This window comes from Manduca sexta, chromosome 28 (assembly GCF_014839805.1).
Source record: "Manduca sexta isolate Smith_Timp_Sample1 chromosome 28, JHU_Msex_v1.0, whole genome shotgun sequence".
In the NCBI taxonomy this organism is placed as follows: domain Eukaryota; kingdom Metazoa; phylum Arthropoda; class Insecta; order Lepidoptera; family Sphingidae; genus Manduca; species Manduca sexta.
In genome coordinates this window covers 19,110,677-19,122,613 of record NC_051142.1, presented here as the reverse complement: position 1 = coordinate 19,122,613, position 11,937 = coordinate 19,110,677, and the positions used below count along the sequence as shown (strand labels likewise).

The window sequence follows — 11,937 nt, the reverse complement described above, 5'->3', positions numbered from 1 at the left end:
TCTGTGTTTAATAATGTTGCGAAACGTTTTTCCGATTATGTTGGGTTAAATTCAAGGAAGCCGAAACTGTTCGATTTATATGTTATAATAGTTGTACGTATTTAACTGTTCCTAGAAGTAATAATTACAATAATTACAACTATCATGTATAAAAAAATAATTTGACGTGGTTAACGATATTGGAATCGCTCCTTAACACGTAATGTGACTGAAATTAAAATATGCAAGCGTGCTATCTTATCGTATGATTCGTGATAATATAATATAAGATTGTTAATTCAAGTAGCCGTACCAGTAATGGACATTTGGCTGAATCTTACGAGTAATGATATGGTGAAGTAGAAGCATTGAAGTATGTAGGCGCATTTTGGCGTTAGGTCGAGGTAATACAATAATGATCGCATATGTTGTGAAAATCTATAGACTTCGTTCCCATGGGTTCGATACGAGGTTAGCCGTTGTTTATATATAGAGACATGCCGGCAAAATACTGGCGACGTTTGTATAGTCGCAGTATAATCATATATAGTACCTATTATTAGACAGAGTTCTGTTTATGCCGTGCTAGTTTGAAAAATTATATTGTGTATTCACATTTTCTTATGTAATCTAAATTATACAATTGGATATTAGTCCAGTCAAAATAGACATAAAAACCTGTGAGTTAGGATAAATTCGCATAGAGCTGAAGATTGTAGGATCGATGGGGACTTTTGACATTTTATTGGTAATGACATATTTAACGCCTCTACGAATTTTCAGCTCTATGCGAATATTTACTAACTTAAAAAATATTTTGATTTTATAAAAATTTTGTAGGCATGGATAAAAGTGGACGTACGGAGCGACATAGTCGTGAAATAACGACCAAGCTCCGTAAATAAAGATTAAAAAAAAAAATGTTAATTTGACTGGACTACATTGCTATGTTTTTGTTAAGATTGTATATTTTGTAGCTAATAAATATGGTGTTTATCCATCACTGTGTTTATGAAAAATAAAAATTGTTGAAAGTATTATAATATGCACAGTATTTAAGGAATTCAATGTATATACTGCTTAAAAATATATCATTATTTATTTCAAATGTGTTTTTACGATTATTTCTTTTATAAAGCTACATGATGAATCCAGCCTTTTCTCGCCTAAGTGCCTGGAATGCCAAAACGGTAATAACAACACTTCTAATTCCGAATTCTCATTTGCTTGAGATATTGTCGACTTAATGGCTACATTGCCTTAAAAGGATAGAAATCTCTGCTCAAAATAAGTCTTCTAAACATCTATCCTAATTGGTTCTTTTTCGCGATCGATAGAAAAGAGCTATGGGAATTATTAACTTAAATCGGCGTTAAAAGCGTTTTCCAAATCGGATGATCGAACTAATTGCCTTTACAAAAAAGATAGGCATGCTTTTACTAGTTTAGCGCCATCTATTATTGTTAATCTGTGACTAATCTGGAACATGAAAATGCGGATATTTATTTTATTAGTAAACAATAGTATGAAATACTTATGTTTTTAAATAATGATTTTTAGTTGACCACGAGTTAGTTATGGAAACTTCTAATTATGGAATTTCGCGGTAATTTCTTTGTTTTAGCTAACGAAGCATACAACTTTTGTTTATTACGGTAAACTGATCCTCTGTGTTAAAGTGGCTTTACATATTTCTATCTTGGGGACAGCAGTAGGTATGCAAGAATTGTGTGAAGGCATGTCAAGCTAGTATGACGAATCGTAATTTAGTCCTATAGAGGACCTATTTAAGATGAGTGTGCTATTAATATTTCTGGACATCAGAAACGCTTGATAGTTCGCATCAAGCGAGGGCCCTCTTCCTCACTCCATTCAGTTTCTAAGAAAAAGAATAAATGTGTTATTTCAAATTGCTTTAGGTATTTTTTTAAATGAAGTTTGTTTTTTATATTTCGCAGAACTTGATAATAAGTTTTAAGATGATAACTGGTCAATGACCCATATTTACTCTGATTTAAACATTATATAAAATATTAACATTTGAGAGTAACTGATCACCTAAACTCCCACCCTCGCTCTGGTGACTTAACTTCAGTCGCGCTATAAGTTTCGCAATAAAGTAAAAACAACCAGGTGTTTGACCAGTTTTCTGTAATGTTATGCCGCGGTCAAGTTGGGATAAGAAGTTTCTATTATTTACTATTCTTGTTCTAATATTTGCGTAGTTACTGAAATCGGTATTAACGCTTATTTTGTTCAAAAAGGTATATAAACCCGAACCGGGCTCGAATTTTGAGCGAAACAAATTCTAATAATAAAGTAACCCGGCTCCATAATCACAGTTAAAATTCGCCGCCACTAGATCAAAAGCGACCATTTTGAAATATTGCTATCAGTTATAAAACATGCTTTTAATTGCGTGCCGGATAATCCATCAGTATGAACTATATATATACCAAGCTGATAGTATATTTATGATAAGAAATATCCTTGAGTTACAATTGATGTTAACTATAGTTCAATATACACAAATTAAATTAATATTTACGGAATAATCCCAATACAGTTTTTAAAGGTGGAAAAGTGGCATACGAAATATCCGAATAATCATGAGCCCTTTGAGCGAGATTTTTGGATTTTCAGTTAACGTTTAAAAGTTAAGTCCGGTAGATCTCAAATAATATGTAACTTTGAGTATTCCTTTGTATATTTTTGGAAATAGAAAATTTACAAGCTGAATATCTGATGTATCAGAGTGACGCAGCGAAATGTACATGCAGTTATATATTTCAAAGTACTGAATGGACACGCAGTCGAACTGTTGGAAGTCTAAATAATGAAACTGGGGTGTCTTTAAAACTCAGAACTTGACTTGAAGATGGATAACACGTTATGTCTTGTTAAATTCGTACCAAAGTAAGGGTTACAATGTTTTGTCATAATGACTTGGCATAAAACTATCGCACTGCGTTAAAAACAATTTAGATACATTTGTTTTTTATTTTACACAATGAAATCACGATGACAATAGTGTTAATTAAAGAATTTTCGTTTACACTCAACTGTATTTATATTAACCGGAGATTAAAATGAAATAGGATACCAAAACAATACCATAATATCCACAAAGCCTCTATAATAGGGAATCATATGGAATTCTGATTCGTGAAAGGCTTACAACTAAGAAGTAAAAAGGTTCACGAAGCCGACAAATCGCCCTATATCTTTATATTATTAACAGCATTACATGCTACCTTCACCTACCTTTAATGACAACTGTTCATTTTAATTGAATCATATACGTGAGTTAAAATTCTGCCTATAGAGTAACAATTGCCGACCATATTCGTCATGTTACGTCGCGGTGTGACCGAGTTCTTATCGCGTTGTGATGAAACCAGTTATCAATGCGAATTTCAATCAGTATTATTTAGCTGTGTTTACGTTACAGTGCTTTGAAGTAAATCTTTAAAGAACTTTGGGATATTTTAGTGTCAAAATAAGACACCAAGATCTGGAAGTCTAATTTGCTGTCAATGGTGTATAACTATGATGTTTTTGGATGTTGATAAACGATTGCACCTGATGGTAAGTAAATAAATAAGAATCTATAGTGTACCTATCTACGCTACGTTAATTATATACAGGCATTTATTAAGTTTGCATAACTTATAATAAATATTTACCTTAGTTTCAAGAGCCTCTCATAAATATATCATAATTTCCTAAGTATTTTGTGAAAATGAAGTGAAGATCATCGTTCTTTTAGTAGTGGCAACCACTACTGCTCATGAACCATAATAAAGCCACATAGAACCATGGGCCTCGATAAGAGAGAGTAGGAAAAGGTAGCTGTTCCTCCAAGATTAAAAAATGTGTGTTGAATTATTGGAACTACTACCTATACAAAATTTCTGCATTGCTCCTGAACTACCTATGCTAGATCAAAATTGCATAAACACAATATTGCACAATAACTGCAGAGATTTACTTGACTTTTTGCACTTTAAAATATTTAAGCACTCATTTTAATAAAAATATTTTTTTTTTAGAAACCTCGTCTTATCTTCTTCAAACATAAACTAAAAATGCTTATGATGCTGTTCTTACTAGCCGTGGTTATCGGTCTAATAGACGCTGCACCAAAAGACATGACGCTAAAATCTGTGCTAGTACTTTCCCGCCATAATATACGGACACCGTTGACGGGAAGGCTTGAAGAATTTTCAGAGAAAGAATGGCCTAAATGGGACAAAGATCCTAGTTATTTAACAGATAAAGGCTTCATACTAGAAGGGTATATGGGAGAATTCTTTTACCACTGGTTAAGGACAGAAGGAGTTTTACCAGAAGGTTGTCCGGATGACTCAGTATACATATACGCTAATACGCGCTCAAGAACGAAAGACACAGCTATAGCATTCGCCAAATATGCATTCAAAAATTGTGATACTCCCGTCCACTTTCTAAATATAGAAGAAATGGACCCAATTTTCAACCCTGTGATACATAACACTACAGATGAATTTAGAAAGATGGTGACACAAGAGATTGAGGCAAAGTTAAATGATCTAGACCTGACTGAAACGTTTGAAGAACTTAACAGAATTGTTGCATTGAACGAATCTGAAAAATGCAAAAATGAAGGTTACTGTGATTTTACCGAAGTTAAGAATACAGTATGGTTTGAAATAGGAGAAGAATTAGATATAGATGGACCGCTGCGAGTAGGAAATTCTATTATAGACTCATTTATGATGAGTTACTATGATGGTAAGCCAGATAGTGAAGTCGCTTGGGGAGAAATAACAACACCCGAACAATGGGAACTTCTATCGAAGATTTCTAAGGAGAATCAAAATGTAAGATTTAATCTCACAACAGCCTCTACAGATCTCGCTGGTCCCTTGTTAAAGTACATGTCCAACGTATTTTTAGACAATAACTCGTCAAGGAAATTCACGTTATTAGTAGGACATGATTCAAATTTAAATCCTGTTATTAATGCATTGGAATTCCAGCCTTATGTCTTAGTTAACCAATACGAACCATTTCCAATTGGCGGTAAGTTAGTATTTGAAAATTGGTCCGACGGTGTAACAGATTATTTGAAAATAGAATACATTTATCAATCCTGGTTTCAATTACGAAATGGCGTTAAAATCAATTTAGACAATCCTCCACAGAGGGTGGTTATGGAACTCAAAGGATGTAAAAGTGATGACAACGGTTTCTGTCTATGGAGTGATTTTGTTCAAGTATTAAAGGATATAATATAATTTTCGGTGTATTTTTTATTGCCAAATATTATTACCGAAATGAAACATATTATGAACATGTAGGTAAGTATATAATTGATGGTAGCGTCAAATATGTAGGTATATAGATTCCGTAACGTTAGGTAGGTATTTAGTGCCGATGCTCAAAAATTGGAAGTCCAGAAAAGCAGCGCTGCAAATCCGACGCAGTGTCGCAAACCAACGTCCAGTCAATTGAATGAAATAAAATTTATTCGTAATGTTATAGAGTTCAATATCGCGATCGAGCTGCCGCCAATGACCTTAATTACTGTGCTTGTAGGGCGCATAATGTATGTTAATATACTAAAACCATAAAAACATAGTTATATTGACCGAGTGAAGAGGTCTGTTGTATCAAGGTCGTAATTTTGTGTCACTATAACTTTTCCAAGCAACGTGTGCGTTGATTATTATCGCCCGCTTTTATTGTAAAGGAGAACAAGAGGAAACTTTAGGTCAAACTGATGAAAATAGAAATATTGAGCAAGGCCAATGTCATGATCATACCTAAGTCGTTATTAAGTATATAATATACTCACTTAAGCATATTTTATATTTTCTTATTTAACCTAACGCAATATTCTGCTACCTATTTATTATTTGTAGGTACTTAAGTATAACCTAGATTTCAATCTAAAAATACCTGAATTTTACTATAAAGGATATTTTAAGTGGTTTTACCTATTTCATTGTTGACTATTGCATGGGTTAGTTCATAATTACCTTGCATATTGTTATAATACGATTCGTTCTTGATAAACATTTGACTGAATTAGGTAGCATAGGGACATATTTCATTAAAAAAATCATAGTAAATTGATGCGAGTTTTAAAGGAGGAGATATGTAACGGATTTTGGTACCTACTTACTTACTACAGTTTTACTGATTTAAACTTTGGCTCTGAATCACGCGTGACTTCTTGAGATAAAGCTGTTTAGTGTCATAGTGATCAGAATAATAAGTGAATACAACTTCCTTACAACTGGACGGCAGCTATATCAAATACAGCAATAATATACAAGGCAACTATGTATTTAATTTATGTAATGGACAGCACCTACTCAATGAAAAAATATAAAATCATACAAATATTTTTATATAAAGAAAAACTAATGAGTCGTGAATGAAATTATCAGCGCAATCAAAACATAATGACCTAGTATATAAATAGTTCTCTAATGAGGTAACAGTTAGTATAAACTAATTAAATCAAAATGCTTGTCGTATTCATTCTTTCTCTGGTCAGTGGTGTTTTCACCGCCGATTTAAAGTTAGTCGAAGTCCTTGCTTTAAGTCGTCATAACATGAGAACTCCGTACACCGCGTTCCTGAATCATTTTACACCGAAAAGATGGCCGGTTTTTGATGTACCACCAGGACATTTAACAGGCAAAGGAGCCAGAATGGAAAGCTACATGGGAAGATACTTCTACGAGTGGATGGCCAGCGAAAATTTGATCCCAGAAGGATGTCCGGGTGAAACTGTATACGTTTACGCTAATTGCCAAGAAAGAACTATTGAGACGGCTAGAGCTTTCGTCGATGGAGCATTCCCGGGTTGCAATGTGCCAGTCCACTACAGAACAGACGTAGATTGGGACCCAGTGTTCAACGCAATCATAAGAAATAAAACAAAGAAATATGCCAATGCAGTAATGAAGGAAATGAAATACAAGATGAACCTCAAAGAATATAAACTGAAACCCGCTTATATTATGATGAATGAAATTGTCGATTTGAAAAATTCTCACATCTGTATTCATGAAGATTATTGCGATCTTTCTAAAGATAAAAATGATATAATCTTTAAAGTTGGACATCCTCCGAACGTCACTGGACCGTTATATATCGGTAATTCAATAGTAGATGTATTTATAATGAGTTTTTACGATGACAAACCTTATGAAGAGGTCGGTTGGGGTCTCGTACGGACTCGTGAACAATGGACATTACTAACAAAAGTGTCAAAAGAGAATCAAAACGTGCGGTACAATTTGACAACAGCAGGTAAAGATCTGACTAAACCACTTCTAGAATACATATCAGATGTATTCCTGGACGAAAATAAAGAAAGAAAATTTACATTGCTAGTTGCCCACGATTCGAATATTAATTGTTTGACTAACGTATTGGGCTTTAAGCCGTTTCACCTGCCCAATCAGTTTGAGCCGTTTCCGATTGGCGGCAAACTGGTGTTCCAGAAATGGACAGACGGTTTTAATTATTTTATGAAAGTGGATTATGTATACCAATCATGGATAAAGTTGAGGTATGGAGCTGAAGTTAGTTTGGAACAACCACCGCAAATTTATACCATGCAAATGAAAGCTTGTACTGTCGACAAAGATGGTTTCTGTCTATGGAGTGATTTTGTTGACTTATTGAAAGGTACTTTGGATAGGATTGAACAATATTAATGTGATATTAAATTAAACTTATAACCCGATGTTTATAACGAGTCTGTTTCAACGAATACTGGACATTAAAGATGGCATAAAATATATTTCCGGCCTACAGGGACATTTGGATCGGAGCGGGACTGGAACCCATAATCTCTACACAAATAGTTTTCTATGAAGGTTTTCGTCGTACTCTGGAAGTTTTGACTCATATTATTTTGTACAGATGACCTCATAAAAGTCGCAGGAGACCGCTTACAAAAGGTCGATCTGGAAATCTTTGGGCGAGGCCCATGTTCAGCAGTGGACATCTTGCGGCTGATGATGATGATGATTCTGTACAGAAGGACTATCGACCGTCAGTGCCATAAACATAAGTAGTTTGTGATCAATATTTAAATATTTTTAATATGAATTATGACTTGCCCGAGATTTGAGCCTGATTAGCCGATGAACTCTTTCTTTGTAACACCCCATGATGATTAGAATTGAGGAAGATTTCAACCATCCGTGGCTACTGTCTTCACTGTTGCACCATATAATATTATTATCACTTTTTTTAAGGAATTAATATCATATTTAGGGGTGCATAATTATTCTTCTATGTTACATTTTAAGAAAACAGGTTACTGTTTTTTTTTGTATTGATTAACGTCAAACTGTATATAGATGTGACTACAAAGTCTTCTGTGTGGACTTAAGTATACGTACTTAGTCGTCTTATCGTATAAGTACTTATATATAACTACTTGTTCCCAAAAACGTGTGCCCAGTGTGGCCATCTGTCCCCGATTTACCCTATATATTATACAGAATAAGGCTTAATAATTTGTATTAATCCCGTTTTATCGAACGCGTGGTTTCGGCGATCCAATTTAAAAAAAATAGCTAGTGTCCTACGTTTGATTTTGTTCACTATTTTATTTGTAACAAAAAATAATACGAAAAACAAATTCTTCTGTAAAATCAGCATGAAAGTTGATTCAAAAATATAGCAATTATTTATAATATTTTAAATAATGTCAGCAAAGGTGGATTCATCGCACTATAGGTATCTTTCTCACGAACGCAGCGCTATGCAGCTGGTGACACTTGCTGACGCCAGTTTGCTGTCTTACTTGACAGCTAATACTTTAGTTCTAGTTATTCAAATAATTGTGTTGATTATGCGAATATAAATGAAAAAATAAATAGATACTGGTGTGTAATATATATGAAGTTGTCTAACTTAATGTAACATTTAACAATATGTTAAGTATATAATGTAAGTTGTAACACAGCTAACTATCTTTTTAAACGCTTATGTAGTGTCAAATGTCATTGTGACAATAATCATATGTTAGAATTTATTAAACACTACAAATCCTGCCTTTATTAAAAATTTATTCCATAATAATGGATTAATATGTATGAGTTATGCAAAAAATTATGTGGATGTAAGTAATTCAGATATATTCTAAGTATATATTTTAGGTTATGTTGTTGTTTTTATTTATAAATATTACATAAGACAACTTTCTATTATTATGACATTGGATAGGTATTTAGAGTTAGATCAAAGTTCTATTTCAACACCGTCCACGCGGATATGGATATACAATTTCTCATATTGTTAACGTTATTTACAAAGTCAAACTGTGATTTAGTATTAAAACAGGTTCTTATACTAAGTAGGCACAATGTGAGGACACCTTTGGCTAAAAATCTTGAGTTAATGACTCCAAAAATTTGGCCAGTATGGAAGGAGAAAAGAGGATATCTTACTGCAAAGGGAGCATTGTTGGAAGGCTTTATGGGTGCATATTTTTCTAAATGGCTGCAAAAAGAAGGTTTACTGACTGACCAGTGCCCCACAGAGCAAGAGTTGTATGTCTATGCCAATAGTGCTCAACGGACTGTAGCTTCAGCCCAAGCGTTTGTCGACGATGGGTTTCCAGGCTGCAATGTTACTGTACACTCACAAACAAACAGCGATCCCATCTTCAACCCCATAGTGCACAATAAAACAGCCGCGTACAAACAAGAAGCGTTAGACCAAATGCAAAAGAAACTGAGATTATTATCATTGAAATCTTGCTATGACCAAATTGAAAAAATATTAGATTACGAACAATCCAAACTGTGCCTCGAGCAAGGCAAGTGTGACTTGAATACAGACAAGAATCAACCGTACGTCGCCGCCGGTGCTAAACCGAATTTAACAGGACCATTGAAGATAAGTAAGTCAGCAATTGATTCATTCATTATGGAAAACTATGAAGGATTTCATTCCAATGAGGTTGCTTGGGGAATGTTACCGAATGAACAGAAATGGTATTCCATTATCGACCTTAGTAGGGGGTATCATAATGTAATTTTCAATACCACAGTCATAGCAAAAGATGTGGCGAAGCCTCTTGTGAAATACATGTCCGAAATGCTACTTAAAGATGATCCACCAAAGGTGCTTTTTCTAATGGGACATGATGCAAATATCTATACCGTATTAAACTTGATGGGATTTAAACCCTACTATTTGGAAAAGCAGTACGAGGTCACACCAGCAGGTGGGAAAATCGTCTTCCAAAAATGGTGGGATAAGAAAATTAAGCAGTATTTCTTGAAAGTTAATTACGTATATCAAAGCACAGATGGGATGAGAAAAGGTTACAGGTTGTCGTTAGAATATCCTCCAGAATTTACACTATTGGAGCTAAACGGATGTACCATAAATAATGAAGGTTATTGTCCATGGCAAGACTTTAAGAAGTTATTAACCAAGTTCATTTCAGCATAGAGACTATATTTTATATTTAGTTTTGGCAAACACAAACGAACACATGACCGATCAATATAAAAACATGCCAAATATTCAAATAGAATTTACAGACAGTGTTACATAATAACAATTTTAAAACATTGTAATAGGTTTTAGATATAATAGTTCAGTTAGTTTTCAATCAAGAAAAATATCTGCAATTTCTATTGAAACACAACATCATGGCTTAGGTTACATTTCAATAATTAAAAACAGAACCTAACGATTACCCTTAGCATTTACCACAACACATTCTTAAAAACACTTCATTTTTCTAATTTAGTATCCAGATAGATTATAATTAAGACATATTTTAACAACCATAAATTAAAAAATAACACACTAAAATGTTTTGTGCCCATCAATGCTTTAAAAGAAACCTTTTTGCAATTATTATTACATTAACACCTGCATATAGATGTCTAAAATAAAATAATTGGCTATCAGTATTGATTTGATTTTTTTATGAATGGTGCCAAAATAGTGAAGAGTATGGTCTCCAGAAATTCAAAATTCAAAATTATTCATATAATGTGTCCAACTGTAGGAGCCATAATACAAAAAGTATATTTATCCCTCTTTTAACGATTCCTTTTTGGATCTTGTAAGTTCTGCTTACCCAAATAAGACAAAAAAAGTTTATGGTGTACATAGCACAGAGCCTTATTCATATAAGTATGTTCTATGACACAAACATAGGGTTGTCACGAAATTATAACAAAATTAAAATATCAATTGAATAGTGGATTGATTTTAAGTGTATTTCCGAACAAAGCCCAGTGAGTGCACTTTGCATAATTATTGATTTTTGTCTATTCAAGGCGAGAGAGCAATGCTTCTCTCCCTCCTTCTCTACATCGTTTGATTCTTACCCCCTTTTTGGTTGGCTGACAACATTGGCTTTTTGTGATTTTAAATGCTCAATTGTAGTAGTCAATTTGAAATAGATTTGAATGTAGGCATAGCATTGATTTTAGCTTAGCCTAGCTGTGATTTCTTGGTGTTAGCTTTATTTTCTTGCCCCTAAGATCGCCTTTACATTGAACTGGATTGAGATAAAACAGAGATGAGATAAAATAGATTAGTTTTATTGTATTTTGACATGATTAAAAGGAAGATGGGGATAATTTGTTGATTAGTTAAACACTGAATAATAACATATGTTATTACTAAAAGTATTTGCTAACAAGCAGTAAAAAAATATTTTTCCATATATCTTTTCTCCCCTTCAGTGGAAAATGGACCTTAATATCATATGAACAGCATTATAATTATTGTACGCTCTCTCTATCATTCTTATAACAGGACATGAGATAGACAACATAAATCAGTCTCAATGCAGCTGATAAGCGTGTATGTAAAGGTCAACGCTGGCCAGACAAGGTGAACTTTAATTAAATGGAATAAGGATAACATTTCATTAACATTAGAAAAATGAGCACGTGACCTTTATATATTTTC

General features: G+C 33.5%; 3 protein-coding genes across 3 annotated transcripts; all 3 read left to right on the top strand.

Moving 5' to 3' along the window:
- Window positions 1-3,337: 3,337 nt before the first annotated feature.
- On the top strand, window positions 3,338-5,263 carry LOC115453412 (glucose-1-phosphatase). The gene is made up of 2 exons (XM_030182105.2): window positions 3,338-3,567; window positions 4,032-5,263. The coding sequence occupies exons 1-2, from the start codon at window positions 3,529-3,531 to the stop codon at window positions 5,256-5,258; spliced, it is 1,266 nt and encodes a 421-aa protein (XP_030037965.1). The 5' UTR covers window positions 3,338-3,528; the 3' UTR covers window positions 5,259-5,263.
- A 1,122-nt stretch (window positions 5,264-6,385) lies between these two features.
- On the top strand, window positions 6,386-9,156 carry LOC115453410 (glucose-1-phosphatase-like). The gene has a single exon (XM_030182103.1). The coding sequence runs from the start codon at window positions 6,495-6,497 to the stop codon at window positions 7,695-7,697; it is 1,203 nt and encodes a 400-aa protein (XP_030037963.1). The 5' UTR covers window positions 6,386-6,494; the 3' UTR covers window positions 7,698-9,156.
- Window positions 9,157-9,210: 54 nt separating this feature from the next.
- Window positions 9,211-10,527, top strand: LOC115453411 (glucose-1-phosphatase-like). The gene has a single exon (XM_030182104.2). It carries the CDS (start codon window positions 9,268-9,270, stop codon window positions 10,453-10,455), a length of 1,188 nt encoding a protein of 395 aa, XP_030037964.1. The 5' UTR covers window positions 9,211-9,267; the 3' UTR covers window positions 10,456-10,527.
- Window positions 10,528-11,937: the final 1,410 nt, after the last annotated feature.